Source organism: Mustela erminea, chromosome 7 (assembly GCF_009829155.1).
Source record: "Mustela erminea isolate mMusErm1 chromosome 7, mMusErm1.Pri, whole genome shotgun sequence".
Taxonomy (NCBI): Eukaryota; Metazoa; Chordata; class Mammalia; order Carnivora; family Mustelidae; genus Mustela; species Mustela erminea.
The window spans coordinates 117,465,010-117,487,856 of record NC_045620.1 but is presented as its reverse complement, the minus strand read 5'-3'; the positions used below and the strand labels follow the sequence as shown (position 1 = coordinate 117,487,856).

The 22,847-nt window shown below is 38.8% G+C and overlaps 1 protein-coding gene across 4 annotated transcripts in view; it reads left to right on the top strand.

Moving 5' to 3' along the window:
• Window positions 1-22,847, top strand: part of LCLAT1 (lysocardiolipin acyltransferase 1) — a 180,522-nt gene that overhangs the window by 9,264 nt on the left and 148,411 nt on the right. Inside the window, exon 2 of one of the 4 annotated variants that reach the window (XM_032353056.1) lies at window positions 21,396-21,494. The exons of 2 other annotated variants lie outside the window; for them this stretch is intronic. In XM_032353056.1, the coding sequence (XP_032208947.1) occupies window positions 21,463-21,494 (32 nt within the window). In that variant the 5' untranslated portion in view covers window positions 21,396-21,462. Of the gene's footprint in view, window positions 1-21,395; window positions 21,495-21,569; window positions 22,209-22,847 lie in introns of those variants that run through there. One more of the 4 variants, XM_032353059.1, reaches the window with a different exon arrangement.

Sequence of the window (22,847 nt, the reverse complement as noted above, 5' to 3'; positions counted from 1 at the left end):
CAGGTTTTTGTGTGAACTTAAGTTTTCATTTCACTGGGATAAATGCCCAGGAGTGTAGTTGCTGGGTTATATTGTGGTTATATAGACAAATGAGTGTATTTCTCAACTCGCAGTTCTATAGCATTGATCTATATATGTCTGTCCTTATGCAAGTGCCACACTGTCCTAATTACAGTTGCTTTGTGGTAAGTTTTGAAATCAGGAAGTATGAGTCCTCCTACTTTGTTCTTCTTTTTCAAGTTTGTGTTGATTAATCTAGGTTCCCGAGCATATCCATATGAATTTTAGCATCACTTTGTTAATTTCTACAAAGATTTCCCGCTGTGGATTTGCTAGTGATTTTTAATATATTCATTGAGTTATATAACCATCACTACAATTAATTTTAGAACATTTTCATCACCTCAAAAAGTAGTCCTCTGTTCATTAGCAGTAACACTCCCCTTTCTCCCAGCCTTGGCCCTAAATAAGATCTAATCTACTTTCTGTCTATGTATTTGCCTATTCTGGACATTTCACTTAAGTAGAATCATACAGTATGTGGTCTTTTGTGATTATCTTCTTTCACTCAACATGTTTTCAAGGTTCATCCCTGTTGTAGCATGAATCAGTGCGTCATCTGTATGGCTGATAGATATTCCATTTTATGGATAGGCCCCATTTTATTTATCCATCCATCAGTTGATGATCACTTTTTGGCTGTTATGAGTAATGCTGCTATGGTCATTCAAGTACAAGTTTTTGTATAGGTATATGTTTTAATTTTTCTTTGGTATATACTTAGGAGTTAAATTTCTGGGTCATATGGTAAACATGTTTAATCCTTTTAAAAAAATTTATTTAAATTCAATTTAGTTAACATAGTGTATTACTAGTTTCAGAGGCAGAATTTAGTTTTTCATCAGTTGCATGTAACACCCAGTGCTCGTTACTTCAAGTGCCCTCCTCAGTGTCCATTCCCAGTTACCCCATCCCCTCACCCACCACCCCTCCTGCAACCTTCAGTTTGTTCCCTATAGTTAAGAGTCTCTTTGGTTTGCCTCCCTCTCTGTTTTCATATTACTCTATTCTTTTGAGAGACTGCTAGACTCTTCCAGGCTGTACCATTTTACAATCCCATCAGCAGTGTGTGAGTGTTCCCATTTCTCTACAGCCTCACCAACACTTATTATTATCTGTCTTTTTGATTATAGGGACATACTAGGGAAGCTGTATTATAATATCCTAGTGGGTGTGAGGTGATGTCATTGTGGTTTTGATTTGCATGTCCCTGATGGCAAATGTCATCAGACATCTTTCCATGTGCCTGTTAGTCACTTTGTATATTTTCCTTGGAGAAATGTTTATTCAGATCCTTTGCCCATTTTTTAAATTAGGTTATTTGCCGGGGCACCTGGGTGGCTCAGTGGGTTAAGCCTCTGCCTTCAGCTCAGGTCATGATCTCAGGGTCCTGGGATTAAGCCCCGCATCAAGCTCTATGCTCAGCGGGGATCCTGCTTCCCTCTCTCTCTCAGTCTGCCTCTCTGCCTACTTGTGATCTCTGTCAAGTAAATGAATAAAATATTAAATTAGGTTATTTGCCTTTTCACTACTGAGTTGTAAAGTTCTTTATGTTCTAGATCCAGGCCCTTTATATGTGTATGTGTACACACACACACACACACACACACACACACATTATATATGATAAATGACTAAAATTTTTTTGTGTAGGTTGCCTTTTCACTTGAAATGCAGTTGCTTTTTAAAATGTTTATCTTGGTGGGGGCGCCTGGGTGGCTCAGTGGGTTAAGCCTCTGCTTTCGGCTCGGGTCATGATCCCAAGGTCCTGGGATCGAGCCCCGCATTGGGCTCTCTGCTCAGTGGGGAGCCTGGTTCCTCCCCTCTCTCTCTGCCTGCCTCTCTGCCTACTTGTGATCTCTGTCTGTCAAATAAATAAATAAAATCTTAAAAAAGAAAAAAAGTTTATCTTGGGGCACCTGGGTGGCTCAGTGGGTTGGGCCACTGCCTTTGGCTCGGGTCATGATCTCAGGGTCCTGGGATTGAGCCCTGCATCTCGGGCTCTCTGCTCGGCAGGGAGCCTGCCCCCCCCCACCGCCTGTCTCTATGCGTACTTGTGATCTCTCTCTCTGTGTCAAATAAATAAATAAAATCTTAAAAAAAAAAAAAAACGTTATCTTGTATGTACAGCTTTGGTGAACTCATTTATTAGTTCTGGAGACTTTAAAAGTAGTTTTCTTGGGATTTTCTTTGGGAAAACTCATGTCATCTTCAAATAGGAGTTTTACTTCTTCTTTCTCTGTGGCTTTTATTTCCTTTTTCCTGCTCCTTGCATTGACTAGACTTCCAGTACTGTGGTGGATTAGCGTGGTGAGTGTGGATATCCCTGCCATGTTCCCAGTAATAGGGATTATGCGGTTTGTCTTCTAGGGTGTAGTAATGTTTACTGGAGGTTTTTTGTAGATGCTGATTACCCAGTTGAGGAAGTTCTCTTTCATTCCATTTTTTTCTGAGAGTTTCTCTTATGAACAGGTATTGAGTTTTATCTGTTGATTTTTCAGTATAGATTAGTTAGTATGGCCTTGTGGATTTTTTTTCAGTTAATATTGTGGATTACATTGATTGATTCTTGAATATTGAACTAACCATGTATCTTTGATTAAATTCAGCTTTTTTAAAAAAAAAGTTTATTTATTTATTTGAGAGACAGTGAGAGAGAGCATGATAAGGGAGAAGATCAGAGGGAGAAGCAGACTTCCAGTGGAGCTGGGAGCCCGATGCGGGACTCGATCCCAGGACTCTGAGATCGCTCAACCTATTGAGCCACCCAGGCGCCCTAAATTCAGCTTTTTATGTACTGTTGAATTCTGTTTGCTAATACATTGTTAAGGATTTTATGTTTATATTCATGTAATGGTCTGTAGTTTTATTTTTTTTTTTACTATCTTTTTCTGGTTTTTGTGTCAAGGTAATACTAGCTTTGTAATGGAATTGGAAAATACTCCCTGTTTCTTGTGTTTCTGGAAGTGATAATTCCTCTTTAAAAATTTGGTATAATTCTCTGATGGAACAATCTGGGCCAAGAGATTTCTTTTCTGGAGGTTTTAATTATGAGTTCAATTTCCTTAACAGTTACAGGGCTATAAATGATTTATTTCATTTTGGGTGAATGTATGCTTTCCAGGAATTGGTCCATTGACACACAAAGTGGGATTCCTCATTGCTGCTGGCGGAGGTGGCATTTCAGCTCCCTTCTAGGGCACCCTGAATACTACTCTGTATCCTTAACTGACTCCCCTCCCGCTTCCATGGATCTCTGGACACTGCTGGGAGGGGATGACCTTCCTAACCTGGAGGTGGTGAAAGTCCTGCCTCTCTATCCAGCCTTTCATCTACCATCTCCATGGGGATGGGAAGGAGTGCCTTGTTGCTGTCATGGGAATATACGTCCAGGCTCTCCAGATGCTCTCTGTAGACATTGTGTGGCTAGGGAAGGGGGTCTTTAAACCCACCTGGCAGGGAAGAAAGTCCAGCCTTTGATATGATCCCTGAAGGGGCCAGGGGTTGTATAAGGGAAAGAGGTCATGTCGAGGCACGACATTACGGCCTGGTGAGAGGGAAAGTTTAGGCTCCCTACCTGGCCTGCGCTGTCATGGGTAGGGATGGGCCAGTTTTGTTGTGATTTTTTGGCTAGAGTGCAGTAGTTATTGTCTAAAAGTTTTCTGTCTTGCTGTATTGCTCTTTTCTGGTCCTTTGAAAGAGCAGAGATTTTTTGTCTAACCCCCTTGGCAATTTCGGGATAATGGCTTCTTTACCTCCACGTCCATATGATGCAAAAGGAAAACCCAGGGAACTCAGCACCCTGTTGTTCCATGGGTCCCAGGTCCCCAGCTGGCATGCCTTCCTCTCTCCATCTTCAGAGTCCTCTTTTGGTTGTCTTCTATATGATGTCCAGAGTTTTTAGTTACACTTAGCTGGAATAGGAGAGGTTGTATATCTTATTGATTTTACCAGAGGCAGAAGTTGGACTGGGATTTTTTTTTTTTTTTTTTGAAGAAATGTAGGGTGGAAATTAAGAAACATAAATTGACCAGTAAGATACTTAAGAAGTTAATTTGAGGTCAGTTACTTGAAAGTGATAGTTTAACTGGGTCTTTATTTCTCCAGAGAATAATTTTGTGTCTCATTGTTCAGTAAAACCAAACTTCCAGTAGTTCTAGATCTTTTAAAAGTTTGGCAATCCAACAGATTATTTCTGTATTTATATATAAGCATGTGTGTATATATATATACACACACATACATACATTTATATATAAATTCATAGTGAGTCTAAATTTCTGACTAGTGTGTGATAGAGGAAAATGTATCTTATTGAAAAATTAGGTTTCTGGAGAAGCCTCAGTTTCTCTGGAGGTTGTCAGAGATATTGAAGCTGTGGATTCTTTTCTAAGAGAAGAAATAGGCGTTATGGATAGTGGTTGAGAGCTATGTAAGAAAAATCTGTGAAAATCTTTTGAGGATTAGTGGGGGTCTTCTTTAGAAATTAGGTGATATCTAGAGCACTTTTCCTGTAGATCTAATCTATGGGGTCTTCAGCTTTTATTGTTTTTTTTTTTTTTTTTTCATTTATTTTACAACTTTGAGAATTGTGAGTACCTGACAGCAACACAAGCTATTCTTGTCCTTAGACATGCAAGTGAATTTTTTTTTGGTTAGAGATACAATTGATTTCTTTTCCTCTTTGCTGAAAGAAGCCAGTTTTGGATCTGTGAAGCAGATTTGTTTCACTATTTCTGATTGCCTATATGTTTGTGCTCTTTGGAGTCACTTTTGAACCAAATAAGGCATTTTATTTTATTTATTTATTTTCAAAGATTTCATTTATTTACTTGACAGATCAAAAGTAGGCAGAGAGGCAGGCAGAGAGAGAGAGAGAGAGAGAGAGAGAGAGAGGGAAGCAGGTTTCCCGCCGAGCAGAGAGCCGGATGCAGGACTCTGAGATCATGACCTGAGCCAAAGGCAGTGGCTTAACCCACTGAGCCACCCAGGGCGCCCCCAAAATAAAGCAATTTTATTTGTTCTGTAATTAATGAGTTAAATAAAATCATAGATGTTAATTTTTATTTGTAGGGAAGGCTCAATGTTATCTTTTTGTTTGTTTAAATTATCCATTAACAGCATGAACTCTGAATTTAGCCTGTTGGGCTTGAATCCCATGGTAGCACTTACTGTCATAGAGACTTGGAACAGGGGATTTTATTTTTTAACTTGTTTACCCACTGCAATGAGGGGTCATGGTGCTGTTTTCTCCTATGGCAGTTGTGAGGTATGAAAAATTAAAAGAGATGTTGCAAGTAACATTTCTTATAGTACCTCCCACATCTTCAGAACTCTGCTTTTTGTTATCAGAAGGCTATGAATAACTAATTTTACTTCCCTGAGACTTGATTTCTTTTTTTTTTTTTAATGTTTTATTTATTAGAGAGAGACTTGTGAGTATGAGCAAGGAGGGGAGCAGAGAGGGAGGGAGAAAGACCCCCAAGCCTACCCCTTACCTAGCGCAGAGCCCAACACAGGCTGGATCCCAGGACCCCCAGATAATGACCCGAGTTGGATGCCCAACTGATTAAGCCACCGGGGTACCCTGAAACTTAATTTCTTTAATTTGTAACAACAACAACAAAAAATGAGGGGACTTTTTACTTGGTTGTTAGGTCATGGGTTTCACTGGCAATAGTTGGAAAGAATGCAGCAAAGCAACTGGTAATAGTTGCTTTTGGAAGTGAGGGTACTTTTAACGTGCAAGTGACCTTTCTGCTCTGAGAGAGGGAAATGCACAGTTTGATCTGGTGAGCAATTACTCAGAACAGTGGCCTTGGTGATTCAGTTCAGTAAACATTGATTGAGGAGACCCTGTTCTTGCCTTCCTTTGTACTGAGAAGAAGCATTAGGGCTGGAATGTGGCTTAACAAGGTACAGAAAATATTACCCTTTGGCCTTAAAAAATGTGGAGGGTGGATTCTGATAGATGGAAGGCTAAATTCAGAACTCAGCACCTTGATGGCTGTGGGCGTGCTCGCCAGTGAGTAGTGGTGAAAGGGCTGAATTTTGCTTAACCTAGGGATAACTGTTGGCGTTTCAAAGGTAATTTTTGGGTGAGTACAGACACTGGATGTTTTGAAGAGAGGGAGGAGCTGGAAAGGTGGCTCAAAGATATCTGCTGTTTAAATTGACCGTTTCCTCTGACCATCAGTATTTAACAAATGTTTTACTTGAGAATTTTTTGGAGCTTGGGGGGGTTCAGGTGTTGGGAGCAGGGTAGACTTGGTGAATTGGTTGAGTTAGAAGAGGGATTCTTCAGAGGCTGAGAGAATTTAAGCCCCTCAGAAATTTAACAGTGGTTTGGGGAGAAGAACTTGTTTTTTTGTAGGTTATGTAATTGGAGCAAATTGGGGGATGGTTCAAGCCAAGAGCGTCCTCAGCTACACTTAGCTTAGGATAATGGAAATAAGCCTCAATGCAAAATGCCTCACATGTGAACAGGGAGTTTATAATTGGTTTATATATTATAATGGAATTAAGTACTACTCTAAACAAAAGTAGCAGTCTGCCTAATGCAAATATATTTTAAAGTTTCATGCAAAATAAAATGGTCTTTGTAGTTTGGCTTTAGAGTCCAGGAAGTGGGGAGACTGTATCATGCCTGCTTTATTTAGGAAGGTTTTAGGAAGATTTCAGCCATCTTTGGAACTTGAATATACCTAGTATTACGGAGTATGGGGAGGGGGAGCTGCCACTTATCCCATTCCTTGTGGACGTTGGGAACTAGGCTTAGATTTTGTCCTCACTGTCCATATTCTGGCTGGGGCTGTTGCTGTCTGGGAAAAACCCAAAAGTTCTGAGGACCTGGAGGATTGTAACATTGCTGCCTAGCTTTCAGTCTGGAACTTGGGGACATGGGACACATTGGGCTCTTACTGCACCCTTCTGTCATTCCCAACCTTACTTAGTACTGTACCCAGCACAGTCCTCCCAGATTCCTGAGTCAGTAAACCTGCTCATTAATAAAGGAATATCTCCTTTCCATAGGCCCATTATAGCCTTTTGATACCATGAACCATCTGACTAGCCCGGTATGTTGTTCCCAAACTCCCAAACTCTGCTTTCCCTTTCTTCTCCTATTTGGCACCCTCACTGGCTGAAAGATAATTGGGACACTCTTTCAGGATTCTAGCAACAAGAAGACAAGATGATATGTATGGGGTCTCTCTAGATTGGATGGGGGGGTCTCCAGATGTGCCGCAATGATTGGGTGGGGGCTGGTGGCACAAGCAGTGAAAGGATTCACCCAAGACGGAATGAAGGAGACAAGTTTACTGAGGCTGTCTGCCACTAGGTGCTGGTGGTTGGGCAGGGGGTGGCTGTTTCTCAAGAGGGTGAGGAGGTATGGGGACTTACAGAAATTTTTTGGTAACTGTCTAATTGTAAGTAGCCCTCAGTTAGGGCCTATGGATATTCTGAGGTGGGTCCATTATGGGCCCGTCTGTATTTAACCGGGGGCCCTTTTGCCTTGATCACGTTTCCATTGTTCAAGCCTAACTGCCTAAAACCAGCCTCTATAATATGTACATTGTATGGAAGAATAAATTGTGATCCTTTTGAACCATGGGTCATTAACGTGGCAGTTTCTAGGTATTGAGTGTACTTTCTAAAAGCTGGACCGGCTGTAAAAGATTTGAGTAAGTCTGTGTAATGGTATCTGTGCCTGAAGTATTTATCTTGCTTCATGTATCTGAGTATGAAGCTTTTCTGAATTGATGATAGTTGTTCTGTTTATGTTGTGTTGTTGAAATGTTCTATGGTTGTTCCATAAACTTTTCCTTGAAAAAATAAACACTTCTGTGAGATGCGTTATAAATTTCCTGTTGTTAGGTAAAAAAATGGTCCTTTTTTGTTGAAGAACAAGACCAGCATTCCAGTTTGCTATTTGGTAATGTGATTCTTTTTGAATCTTTATGTTAAAAATGAAGTACCATTTGAGTCCAAAATATTTCTTTATAAAAGATTTTATTTGTTTCTCACAGAGAGAGAGAGAGAGAGAGTGCACGCATGTTAGCAGTCACAAGCAGGGAGAGCTGCAGGCAGAGGGAGAAGCAGGCTCGCCGCTGAGCAAGGAGCCCTATGCAGCTCTCATCCCAGGACCCTTGGATCAGGACCTGAGCCAAGGGCAGACGCTTAACTGAATGAGCCACCATGAATATGTTCTAGATTTCAGCCGTTAACTTTTCTGCTGAGTGCAGTAATTTGCTTTTATTTAATTCCTGTAGATGGTTATGTGACACCACTAACAAGTATCCCCCCTTGAGTAGTGAGGGCTTCCTTGGGGGGTGAGTAGGGAATCTTATCTATGAGGATAACTTTGAGAACTGATTCTGCTATGTCCTCCTCTGTCTCTAGGCGCACATTCATCTGTCTGTGTCCATTCAAAATCACTGGTTGTTGCCTTCCTTCCCAACTTGGCTAACACTAAGTTCATCCTCAATCCCATCCTCAGTTCCCCTGGATGTGTGTTTTTCTCCATTGAGTCGTCCAGGTTTGAATCATTATACTCAATTTGACCCAAGCCCCATACCCTGCCTTTTTCTATTGCTGCTTTTGATGTTTTCGCCCTTCTCATCTTTATGCTTGCATTATTTTAATAGCCTACTATTAGGTTTCTAAAATAATAGCTTCCATTTATTGTGCATGTGATACAATAAAGACTGTCTAGTTCTTGTCCCTGGTTCCAGACGTAGAGCTTCAATAACACTTGGCATTTCCTGAGTGGTAGGCGTATCTTGTATTATTCATAATGAGCCCCCTATAACCTTACCTGAGTTTATACTAATCATGTGACTTAGGATGGGCCTTTAGATAGTTTCAAGGCAGGGGCTGGGAAAGACTTAGCTATCAATTAGAGGGTTGGAACTTTACCACCTCTTGATCTCTGGGGTGAGGAGACAGACTGGAGCTTGAGTTCATTCATGCATAAGTGATTTAATCAACCATGCCTACGTAATGAAACCCCTTATATAAACTCTGGGACCACTGGAGTTTCCAGGCTGGTGAACACATGGATGTGCTGTAAGGGTGATGCCTGAATTTCTCCAAGAGAAGGTCTGGAAGTTCTGAATCCCTCATTCTCTTCCCCTAGACCTTGTCCTATGCGTGTCTTCTACTGGGCTTTTCCGACATTACGTACTTTATAATAAAACTGTTAATTGTTTAAATATAGTGTTTTCAACAAGTTCTGTGAGGGTTGTGGGAGCGCTTGAATTTGTAGCAAGGTTAGACAGAAGTTCTGATAGCTTGGGGACATGTGATGCAAGGGCAGTCTTATTGAGTATCTTGCCCTTTAACTGTGGGATCTGATGCTAGCTCCAGGTAGTGTGCCGGAATTGGTGGTATCAAGAAAATTGGTGTCAGAATTCAGTATTTGTTCTTTGTCAATCATTGTGATATGTGTTATTTTATGTAATACTAACTATAGCTAGGTAGGTTCTGGTTTTATCTCCTTGTTTTATAGATAAAGAAAGTGAAGTTTTTTTTTAAAGATTTTATTTATTTCACAGAGAGAGAGATCACAAGTAGGCAGAGAGGCAGGCAGAGAGAGAGAGAGAGAGAGGAGGAAGCAGTCTCCCTGCTGAGCAGAGAGCCCGATGCGGGGCTCGATCCCAGGACCCTGGGATCATGACCTGAGCTGAAGGCAGAGGCTTTAGCCCACTGAGCCACCCAGGCGCCCCAAGAAAGTGAAGTTTTTAAAAAGTCATATAACTTGCTCTGAGTAATAGAGCTAGATGTGGCAAACCCAGTGCTTTCTGATTCCAAAGTCCTTACTTTACCCTTTATGTAACCCTTAAAGTAAACCGTTAACCCTTTCTAACCCTCTTGATTGGAGGGTTAGAACCTTAACAACTCCACCAATCTTTGAGCTGTGGACTGAGGACTGCTTTTTCTACATCACTTTTGAGCTTAGGCACTTGAAATTCTCCATTATGGTAGGATGGAACCCACACTCCTTAGGCAGCTAGCTGTTCAAGATTCACTATAGTTCATCAGTTCTAAACTAGTAACACTGTCCCAGTCTTTATATAGAACAAAAGAAAACAAACACCTCTTGTGTTTCCTGGATTGGCCACTCAGTGTGTAGGTCCAGTGTATTGCATTGGAAATAGAGAATATATCTTCCAGTTCCTTATAAACTATAATTGAGAAGTCAGAATATATTAAAAGAATGTCAGTATAAAAATAGCACATGATGACCAAATGAGCAGTACAGATAATGAAATGCTTCTAGAATTCAAAAGAGCAATTCATGGAGCAGATGTATTTTGAGTATGGTCTTGAAGAGATGGTAGGATTTTGATAATTGGCTGGGGAAGAGGATCCTTCCGGGCACGATGCCCACGAATGAAAAGGAAAGGAGGAGGTTGATGGACACATACTGAAAGGTGGTGTTGATGGCAGTGAACACTTCAGTTCATCTGAAGTTTGTTTTCTGAAGCCAGTATCTGCTGTCTTAAAATACTTCCTCAAAAGCTTCAGCATATTGACTTAACTAACTGAACTTGTGCTAAAACTGGTCTTTGAAGCTAAAGTTGTTTGAAATTAGTCATCCTTGGGCCAACCTAGATGATCAGGACAGGTGATCATGTTGGTTAATACCAATTTTACTTAAAAATAAGGTGTAAATACAATGGAGAATATTACCTTTTATCTGTCACCTGAACTGACCAAAGGAAATTTCAAACTATACAAGTCTGAAAGTATATTTAGTAGTGCAACATCAGAAGAAATATATTCAAAGTAACCAGTCTGAAGGAAATAGCGTTTTTTACGTTAAGACTGGGTGACTATGTTTTTAAAACTCTTCTTTGTACATGAACTCACTACATCATTTTACATCAATTTCTTGTATTCTGTAGAGTTCGAATTGGTCCTGTTGGTTCCTGACCATTAATGATTTATTGGTCATCTGGGTCCCCATGTAAAATAGAAAAATGTTAATTGATTTTTGTTTCAATTATATAAGTAACATTTATGCATTTTTGAAAGCAAGAAATGCATAAACTACAGCTCAAAACCCTTTTGCACTACTTTTGCTTATGTAGCGGCTTATACAATTTTGTAGTCTACACCGAACGTTAAAAGGATTTTCCCATGTGATAAGTTTTTTTTGAAAATATAGCTTTTTTTAATATGTAGTCATATTACTTATGCTCGTTAGTTTTGTTTTTTTCCTTAAATAAAACTACAGTAATTTAGTTCCCACTTTTAAGTACTTTTTTCACTTGATGTGTCATGTCTAGCTTTCTTTTTTCTCTCTTCTTTCTTTCTTTTTTAATGTTTATTTGCAGAGAGCACGAGCAGGGGGAGCGCAGGGAGAGGGAAAGGGAGAAGCAGACTCAGTGAGCAGGGAGCCCGATATGGGGCTTGATCCCAGGACCCCGGAAATTGTGACCTGAGCCACCCAGGTCCCCCATGGCTAACTTTCTAAAGGAGAGCTTAGAATGGTATACATCATTCTTTTCACTGGCTGCCTACATTCCATTGTAGGCATAAACCCTCATGTAGGCATTTTTCCATTGATGAACATTTATATTATTTTGACTTTTTTACCCATGAATTGTGCTTCAGTGAGCATTTTTATACGTGTATATATATATGTATATATATTACTTGTATGAGTACTTATGTAGGATAGAGGATTAGAAGTAGAATTATTAGGTAAAAATGTATTTGCCTTTTCAAAAGAGCTCTGTCAGTTTTACTCATGGTATTTGTATGTATTAAGGGTACCTGTTTCTCTAGGCCTTCACTTTTGCTAGATCTTACCACTGTCCTAAATGAAAAGGTAGTAGTGGGAGATGTGGCATCACACTGCTTTGATTTGATATTTGTCTTTCTTTCTTTCTTTCTTTTTTTTTTTAGTTCCTTTATGTATGTGACTGTTTTGATTCTTTGCTCATTTTTTTTTGTTATATTTTCTAATTCTTAATGCTTTCATGTTTTACAAAAACCTCTTTAATTCATCTGGAGTTTATTTTGATTCTATGAAATGAAAACTACTTAATTCTAGAGGAGATTCATGGGCTAGTAGGCCTTGAAATCATGTGTCTGGAAAAATTTTGCTGTTTTTGGAAAGTAGTTCATTTCAAATTAATTTAAAAAATGTAGTTCATTATTACCCAACTCTGTAACACGAGTTGAGAAATAAGGAAAGTCCTGCCAACAAAAAGACCCCTCCTTACCAATGTAGAAGTGAAAGAAAACTCAATTTATTGTTGAGTATGCATGCCAGATGCGTGCATGTAGATTGTTCAGGAGAGAGTACAAAATTTGAGAATAATTCATTTATATTTACAGTAAAGTAAACATGTAGGACTTATATTCCCGGGGTACCTGGGTGGCTCAGTGGATTAAGCCTCTTGAGCTCAGGTCATGATCTCAGGTTCCTGGGATCGAGTCCTGCATCAGGCTCTCTGCTCAGCAGGGAGCCTGCTCCCCCTTCTCTCTCTGCCTGCCTCTCTGCCTACTTGTGATCTCTCTCCCTGTCAAATAAATAAAATCTTAAAAAAAAAAAAGGCATATTTGCAAGAGACAAATGGGTGCTGCTGTGATAGTCTCTGCACACCTTGTGATAGATTCCTGAGTTAATTTCAGATAGTGTTTGTAGTTCTGAGGGTCAGAAGGTGGTGTTGCATTATAAAATCTAGAGACTAATAAGATTATCTAATTCCTGATCAAAAGATTTGACATAGTTTTTAAGGAGATGAACTTCGGTGGACTCCAAAAAGAAATCTAAGTTCTGATCCCTGGTACGTGTGAATGTTATCTTACATGGCCAAAAAGGGTCTTTGCAGATATGATTAAGTTGAGGATCTTGAAGTGGGAAGTTATTCTGGATTATCTGGGTGGGTCCCAAAGACAAGCACATATATCCTTATAACAGGAAGGCAGAAAAAGATTATACACAAACACAGGAGAGTAGGAGGTGATGTGGTGACCAAGGAGACAGATTGGAATGATGGGGCCACAAGGCAGGGAATTCTGGCAGCCACCAGCAGCTGAAGGAGGCAAGGAATGGATTCTCCCCTAGAGCCTTTGGAGGGAGTGGACTCATTGACACCTTGATTTCATACTTCTAGCTTCTAGAACTGTGAAAGAATACATTTTTGGTGTTTTAAGCTGCCAAGTAATTTATTATAGCAGCTGTGGGAAACTATATATACATGTGTATGTAGAACTTCTTAATTTTAAACAAGCTCCCCAGGTCGTTTGGATACAAACCAAAGTCGTTTGAACCTGTAAGTTTTGTTTATCCTTAATTTTTTAAGTTTAAATATTCTAAATCATTAGGGTTCTTTGTTTTGAATTTATTATAAATTCTTAGTTTTATTGTATAATAATTAGAAAATGTGTCCTATAAAATTGAGATTTCCATTATGGCTTAGCAATCAGTTTTTATGAATGACCTCCACTCTGGATACTTGGAAAAAAGGCTGTGACCTTTGGTATCTCTCTATTGATTTTTTTTTTCTAATTGAGATAAAATTCACATATCTTAGAATTAACCATTTTAAAGTGAGCAAATCAGTGGCATTTAGTACATTCACAGTGTTGTGCCACCACCACCTCTCTGTCTAGTTCCAAAACACTTAATTTAACTCAGAAGGGAACTCTGTACCTTTAAGCAGTTACTTCTCTTTTTTTCCTCAGCTCTCAGCAACCACCAGTCTGCTTTCTGTCTCTGGATTTGCCCATTCTGGATATTTCACATAAATAGAATCATATAATATGTGATGTTTTGAGTCTTGCTTTTTTTTTTTTTCACTTAGCATAATGTTTTTAAGGTTTATCCACATTGTAGTATATATCAGTACTTGATTCATGTTTAAGGATGAGTAGTATTTCCTGTGTAGATACCACAGTGGGTTTCGCCATTCATCCATTGATCGACATTTGAGTTGTCTCTACCTTTTGGCTATGGTGAATAATGCTGCTTTTGTAAACATTTGTGGACAAGTATCTGAGTACCTGTTTCTGTAGTCCTTCTTGGTAGATACCTAGGAGTGGAATTGCTGGGTGATTTAGTCATTCTATATTTAACTTTTTGAGGAACTGCCAACCTGTTTTCCATAGCAGCTGTGTTTCATATTCTCACCAGCAATGTTTAAGGGTTCCACGTTTTCCATGACTTCACCATTACTTGTTATTTTCCATTTTTAAAATTTGGCCATCCTTGTTGGGTATATAGTGCTATCTCACCATGGTTACGATTAGCATTTCCCTAGTGACAGTGACTGTGAGCATCTTTTCATGTGCTTAGTGACCATTTGTATTTTGTCTTTGGAGAAATGTCTATTTACATTGTTAGCCCATTTTCAAAGATTATTTATTTATTTATTTATTTAAGGCGGGAGCATGAGCCGAAGCAGGAGGGATGGAGAGGGAGAGAGACTCTCAAGCTGACTCCGTGCTGAGTGTGGAGCTGGATGTGAGGCGCAGTCTCACAACCCTGAGATCATGACCAGAGCTAAAATCAAGAATCAAGATGCTCAACCAGCTAAACCACCCAAACACCCCATTCTTTGCCCATTTTAAAAAGTTGTTTGTCTTTTTGTGGTTGAGTTGTGAGTTTCCTTACATTCTGGATACTAGACCCTTGATTTGCAAAAATTTTCTTCTGTGGGGTGTTTTTTACTTTGTTGATAGTGTCCTTTGATATATAAAGTTTTTTTTTCTTTTTTTTTAGATTTTATTTATTTATTTGACAGAGAGAGATCACAAGCAGGCAGAGAGGTAGGCAGAGAGGCAGGCAGAGAGAGAGGAGGAAGCAGGCTCCCCGCTGAGCAAAGAGCCTGATGTGGGGCTTGATCCCAGGACCCTGAGATCATGACCCGAGCTGAAGGCAGCGGCTTAACCCACTGAGCCACCTAGGCACCCCTATATAAAAGTTTTACATTTTGATTAAGTCCAACTTACCTATTTTTTCTTCTGTTGCTAGGGCTTTTAGTTTCATAGTTAAGAATCTGTTGTCAGATCTGAAGTCATTAGGATTTACCTGCATGTTTTCTTCTAAAGTTTTACAGTTTTAGCTCTTGCATTCAAGTTGTTAATCCATTTTATGTATGGTATAGAGGTCAACTTCTTTCTTTTGCCTGTGCGTGTCCACTTTGTACCATTTGTTGCAGACTGTTCTTTCTGCATTGAATGTCTTGGGACCCTTGTTCAAAATCAGTTGGCCATAGATGCATGGGTCTATTTCTGGATTCTTTTCCTTTGGTCCGCATGTCTCTCCTTATGTCAGTATCACAGTGTTTTCATTATTGTAAGCTTTGTAGTAAGATTTGAAGTTGGCAAGTGTGATCCTTCAGCTTTGTTCTCCTTTTTCAGTACTGCTTGCCTACTTGAGACACTTTGCAATTCTTTGTGAGTTTGAGGATCAGCTTTTTACTTCTGCAAAAAAAAGGCCATTGGAATTTTGATAGAATCTGCATGTGAGCTGTAAAATTTCACATACAATTGGAATGTGATAAGGTGGAAGAGTGTGCTATAGATAATTCCTTGTTTTCCTTTCTGCATATTACACAGTGAGCAGGTGCTATGAATTATGAGTGAGAGTTAGAGGATTTTTGAAGACATTTCTCTTGGACCAAGCCTGATGAACTTTCAGAGTTGTACCATTATTTTGGTAATGAATGTGAACATTTTAGTTTTAGATCCTTTAAATAATTGGTTTTACACAGGTCCAGGTTTGGTTTCTTAAAGAGAAATTGATAAATTTCTCTTTGGCGCTGGGTCCTTTTATGGAAAGCTGGTGGTTGCTTGGAATATGGCTGCAAGGAACAATAATAAATGTCTGGTTTTGCAAGCTTTTCCTTTATAAGCCTATAATTATTAAAATTGCTTAAAATTGTTAGGAGGCCTTATTATGGGATCAGAAAGAACCCAGGCTTTATGATAACCTGAATTACCCTATTCACAGGGACTTGTAAGTAATGATTTTATAACCTTTTAAAAAAATTCTTTCTGTACATGTATGTTAATGTATATTTAAACAATTTAAAAATTAGCATATATATGTTATACAACTGGGTGCAGTGTTTCTCAGAATAAATATTGACTGATTCTTTCTGATAGTTGATTTCTCCTAATATTGTGATGCCCTCTAGTGAATTCAGCCTTTCAGATAAGTTTATGAAAGTAATCAGTACAATGAAATCTTATATTCTGGTAATTAGAATTGTTACTCTATGCCTTTTTGATATGGCAGGTTTCTGACTCTGGAAATTTTCCAACAAAGATTTAATAATTTCCAATGACTCTTATTATTGAATTAAGTGAAACTGTTCCAGATGACATGTAAAACCTACTTCAGCTTCAAGGTTCTAGATTCCATGTGTGTTACTAGTCTTCAGTCAGTAAATATTGAACATCTGCATAGTGTTTAGCACTATCCTGAGGGTTGTGAAGTTTTGAGAGGTAGTCGTGGATCTGACTTCAAGTAACTTAAGTCGTGGATGTGACTTCAAGTAACTTTTGAACATATCAGTTTGGAGAAAACAGTAGTAGTTAACCACTATGGAATATTTGCTTTGTCCCGGAGCTAGTCACCATTCACTTCATGGTATTTAATTTTCATAATAATCATGAGGTAGGTAGCATTTTTAGTTCTATTTTACTAGTGCAGAAATTGAGACTCAGAGAAGTTAAATAATTTGCCTAAAGTCATACAGTAAGTGGTGGAACCAAGACCAGCTTATATAAAATAATAGTGGGTTGGTAAAGGTAAATTTTTATTGTTTATAGGTTGACAGCTCTCTGATGGGTTATTTAGTTGTCTGTAACAAGCTAGCTCAGATTACTTTTGGGTATAGTATCTACATTGCTACACTTCTGTGTGTGGCTTCTTGTTAACTTCAGTGGTAGTTTTATAGTTTGTACCTAAAGTTTTAAGTCCATTTAAGATTTTTGGCCCATAACATATTTATTTTAAAGACTTATTTGATGGAATAATACTGTCTTATCTTCCTAGTTTACTTTCTGTAAGATATCTATAATTCAAAGTTTAGAGACTCCTCTACTCATTCTTGTGCTTAGGAACTCTGAGGACATTTTTTTTTTTTTAAAGATTATTTATTTATTTATTTGTTAGAGAGAGCGAGAGCGAGCACAGGCAGACAGAGTGGCAGGCAGAGTCAGAGGGAGAAGCAGGCTCCCTGCGGAGCAAGGAGCCGGATGTGGGACTCGATCCCAGGACGCTGGGATCATGACCTGAGCCGAAGGCAGCGGCTTAACCAACTGAGCCACCCAGGCATCCCTGAGGACATTTTTGATTCTTAAAATTTCTTTTGGCCTTTGGAGTCATTTACCATCTTCTTCACTGGATTTTAAGGCTAATATAGCTCTTGTCCTTTGGTTTTCATCACCTAGAGTAAATAGAAATTGACTTATTCTGCATTTGTTGGTAAATAATTTGATCAGGTTGGGACCTGATTTTTTGTTACCTTGGATTCTACCTATTTGTGGTATACTGGGGTCAGTGTTAGTTGTACTGAGACAGTATGGCATACATCTTCACTGTAATTATTGGAAATAAAGGTGAGCCACAAGAACAAAGGAATGTTATATTGTGATGTATAAGATAGATTTTTCTCACTTCTGGAAACTTTATTGTCCATTCATGAAACTTACTTCTTTGCTCCAAAGCTTTTATATATAGCTCCTAACTTGTATATAACATGTTATTAAAAAAAAAAAAACAAAACAGAAAACAAAAGCAAAACAACAACAACAAAAACATGTTATAGATTAATGGTGACCTTAATGGCCTTACTACTCCTGGAGTACCATCTCTCCTTTATTTTAGTTTTATGTGACCTAAAGACTTGATATTTATCAACATGCCTCTGTATCTTTCCATTTAGAGTCTAAGTGAGAAATGAGAGAGAATGTGAGAGGTAATGAAACAGGAAGCTTTCCTAATGCAAGGGGCGATGCTCAGAAATGCCCAGCCTAGGATTTTAAGAAGTTTAGAAGGCTTGAGTACAGGTCTAGTAAAGAATATTTCAGTGAATGTAGGAATGTAGAAAAATTCCATGTGCCTTTCGGTGAAGATAGAAGAACTACTTTTTAGGATTTATTTTCTTTCTTTCTTTCTTTTTTTTTTTTTTTTAAGGTTTTGTTTATTTATTTGAGAGAGAGAGAGAGAATGAGAGCCAAAGCGTGAGCCATTGGTGGGCTGGGGAAGGGCAGAGGGAGAAGCGGGCTCCTTGATGAGCAGGGGGCCAGGCAGTGGAGCTCAAATTCAGGACCCTGGGATCATGGCCTGAACTGAAGACAGATACATAACTAATTGAACCACCCAGGCACCCCTACTTTTTAGAATTTCTTGAGATTTTATGACTTCCCCCTTTTCCCCCTCTATTTCTGTCTTTCTCCTCCCAAAGGTTTTTATAGCATTGAAAATCTCAAGGGGTTATTTAAGGAATAGAAATTATGGGATAAGTTGTGGTTTGAATTCTGTGGCTCAGGATCTGGGAGCATGAAGAGTATTGGTGAGGGATTAAAAAGATAGACATAAACTGGTCATAGAGGCATCTGAAAAGACGAAGATAGGCGTGGGGTCTCTCATGGTTTATGAGGATTAACATAAGAGATTCTGGGTATTAAGATACAATTCTATAGATTATTATTCCTAGTTAGGTGTGTGTTCATAGCAGTTAAAGACTTATTATTAGTGCTGTTTTATGTATGTTTAGGTCCGGTTGGCTTTTGCATACTGATCTGAAGGCTTGATCACAGTGTATTATACAATTTTTGTGAGAAAGTGCATTCTGAATTCTAAACCGCTGACATAAATGCAGAGTTTTGGAATGCTACCTGTTCATAATTTGGCACTGTTGTATTTGTCCATATTTTGATAGAACTCCCAACTTGAGACATTTCTAATCTGGAAACCAAAATTTAATTTGACTGCAAATTAGATAGACCCCTGTGGAATAATGATATGTGTAAAAACAAATGACTTCTACCCCCAAACATCATAATCTTAATTGAATGCCACAAGTTAGAGAAGATGACATTTGTTTAAAAAGTTTTTACTGAAGTTGCTTTGGTAACCAGAAGCTACAATAATATTTGGCATAGTTATTTGTAACTTAAGATTTGGTTTTATATTATGCAAGCATTAAAAAAAATCTCTGAGGATTCAAATGGCTCTGAGTGCTGAGTGTGTCATGTAGGGGAGGGGAAATAAGCCTTCTGGGGACTAGTTGGATTGCCCCATTGTTTTGTTTTTTTGATAAGTCATTTTCCCCTTCTGGGTCTTAGCTTCTTCATCTACAAAATAAGAATTTCATTAAGAGCATTATTCATTTTTTTTAAAAAAATATTTTTATTTATTTATTTGACAGACAGAGATCACAAGTAGGCAGAGAAGCAGGCAGAGGGAGAGAGAGGAGGAAGCAGGCTCCCTGCTGAGCAGAGAGCCCGATGTGGGACTCGATCCCGGGACGCGAGATCATGACCTGAGCCGAAGGCAGCGGCTTAACCCACTGAGCCACCCAGGCGCATTATTCATAATAGCTAAAACCTGGAAAATACTCTAACAGAATAGATAAATTTTGGTATATTTTTATAGTTAAATATTGTACAGTAACAGAAAAGAATGGACCACCCCACAGTAGTTATTAATATGGATAAATCTTGCAGACATAGTTTTGAGTTAAAGAAACCTAATACAGAAGAATATATACTTGTTGATTCCATTTTGGTAAAGTTAGAAAACAGGTAACACTAACTAACTATGGTGCTAGGAGTCAAATAGTGGTTACAGTCCAATTAGGAGTAGTGAATGATTGGGAGGGAGTATTTATGAAGGAGGCTTTTGGGTTGCAGGTGATGTTCTTTCTTGATCTGGGTATATTAACTTTGTAAAAATTCATGACATTATATACTTAGGATTTGTACATTTCACTGTCTGCTTTACTGTAAGCTTCAGTTTAAAAAAAGGTTGAAGCTGCACTAAAACAAAACACAAAAAAGAAGAAAGTAGAAGAAACAGGGTTTGAACAGGGTTCAAAATCTCATCTCTACCACTAAAGAACTGTTATCTTAGACAATTCATGGACCTCCCTGAGTCTTTTTTTTTTTTTAAAGATTTATTTATCTATTTATTTGACACAGAGACACAGAGAGAGAGAGAGAGAGAGAGAGAGAGAGATCACAAGTAGGCACAGAGGCAGGGGAAGCAGGCCCCCCGCAGAGCAGATAGCCCAATGCGATGCACAGCTCCATCCCAGGACCCTGAGACTATGACCCAAGCCAAAGGCAGAGGCTTAACCCACTGAGCCACCCAGGTGCCCTGACCTTCCTGAGTCTTAATGATTCTATAAGATGGAAATAATACCTGCTTTCTTTATTTCAGTTGAGGTAATAAACATTTGAAAACACATCAGAGACTAGAAAATGCTCTCTGGATGACATTATTTTTCTGTTACACTTTTGTGTTTGTTGTATTATTATTCTCTTAAGTAGAAAGGACCCCATATAAATTGAGAAGTAGTAAAAGGACCAAGAATTGAAAGATACTGTGATCAACTGAACCATATTTGTTTCTGCCTGCTTTTGAATTCCTAAAAAACATAAAATAGTAGTAGCAATTCATCTGACTTTCTTCATTTTTTATACTAAGCCATTCAGGAAGTAGTAATGGAGTTCTTTCCAGGTGTGCTGGGTTTTATGCTGAGGCTATAATAGTGAACAATACCACCATGGTTCTCACAACCATAGAACTGTAAAACTGAAATTCTGGAAGGAGTGATGGACTGGAAACAGGAAAACAGACAATGGAACAGAATAACTGCAGGTTGTAATGAGAGCCATAAAGAAAGCAGTCAGGATTGACAGGGGAGAGTATTTACTAAGGGGAACTTGCTCTAAGTGTAGTGGTCAGTCTTAGTGAAAGCTTCTCTAAGGGGACAGCACTAAACAACACCTAAAAGGAAGAAAGGAAGGTAGTAAGCAGCAAGTTTGGGAGGACCATTTTAGGCATCATAACAATTTGCACAAAGCAGTGAGGCAGGAAGTAGCCTCTAGGAGAACCTGATAGAAGATAGTGGTTGGAATGTGGGTAAAGGGGAGTGGGAAGTGATATACTTGGAAAGAGGAAAGGTAGGTGCCAACTCATAAAGGACTTGGAGATTTTAGGTGAGAATTTGATTTTTGGAGTCTTAAATCCAGGGAAATGATAATCAGGTTGGCATTTTACTCTTTCTTTCTTTTTTTCTTTTCTTTTTATTTCTTTCTTTCTTTTTCTTTTTTTTTTTCTTTTTTTTTTTTTTTTACAGTAAGGGGAAAGGACTGCCTGTGGGTGGGGGTACTGTTTGGCCAAGAGTGAAAGAGAGGAAGTCCGTGATGATTCAAGCACAAGATGATGATGGTGTGGGGTAGGGTGGTGGCAGTGGCACTCGGTGCAGCATGTTAGATTTAGGATGGGTGTTAGAGATGGAGTTGATAGATCTCTTGCTTATTTTATTGGATTTGGGGAGCATGAGGGAAAGGAAAGAATGAAAGATGACTCCTGGATTTCTCGGTAGAGAATTGGGGTCGAAGCTGATGTTTTCATGGAGCTGGAGAAAACTGAGGGCTGAATGGATGTGGAGGAAGGCCATGGAAATGATGACATTTATTCTGCATGTGTTCAATTTGATAGGACTTTGAAACACCCAAGTCATCAGCTGATCTGAAAGTCCAGAGCCCAGAAGGGAGGGTTGTGTTGGAAATATCTTTTGGAAAGGTCAGCAGGAGAATGATGCAGAGGAAGGAAGGAAGAGCAAAAGGATGGAGAGAAGACAACCAGTGTCTGAGTGCAAGGAAGGCCCAGCATTTTGAGGTCCAGAAGAGGAGCAGGAGCCATTTGAGGAGACCAGGAGAGACAGATCAGTGAAGTCAGAGGCAAACCAGGAGGATGATGTCACAAAAGCCAGAAGAGGCTAGCGTTTCAAGGAGGTGGCGGCCATTCATGTGGAATGCTGCCAAGAGGTCGAGTGAAATGAGGACAGAGAAGTGGCCATTGGATTTGGCAACGTGAAAGTGGACTTTTTTCCTGAAGTGGTTTTAGTGGAGTGGTAGAGGCAAAAAGCTGGACTGAAGAGGGAATGGGAAGTGAGAGTCTGTGTGTTGTAATGATGTATTTCTCTGTTGGGTAGTCACTAAATGTATATGAGGAATCCTAAAAACCATTCAGTAAACTTTGGGGTTTGCTTTCCCTGTAAATGGCTGTAGGAAGTTAGCATTGACGTTTAGCCTCCCAGTAATTTTCCTTTGGTTAACATTTGATTGTTCATTTTTAAAAAGCTTCTGAATTTCATAGGTGGCTTCCATTTTAGAGTAAAATCCAATGTTTAATCTGTGTTAACTTGTAGTGTTAGTATTAAATTAAAACCTTTGGAGTATTTACCTTTTCAGGAAAGTAATTATAAGTCTTAGAAATTATGCAAGGGCTATTTCATCTTGAAACACTTAGAAATTCATTTTGGTTTTTTGTAATTACAGTGTTTCAGAAAGAGAAATCTAAACAGGGATTGCATTTGGCAGTTATGTACATGTTCTTGTTCTAAACTAAGCACTGTTTCTGCAGTTTAGACTTTTCTTTTATAAATAGAATTTTAATCCATGAAGGTTGAATTTTTTTCCAAGTCCATTATAATTAGCACTGCCTACAACTTAATCCTAAAATGTGTATGAGAAATTTGATGATATTTTATAAGTACTCCTTCCATTAAATGAAAACAAGTAGA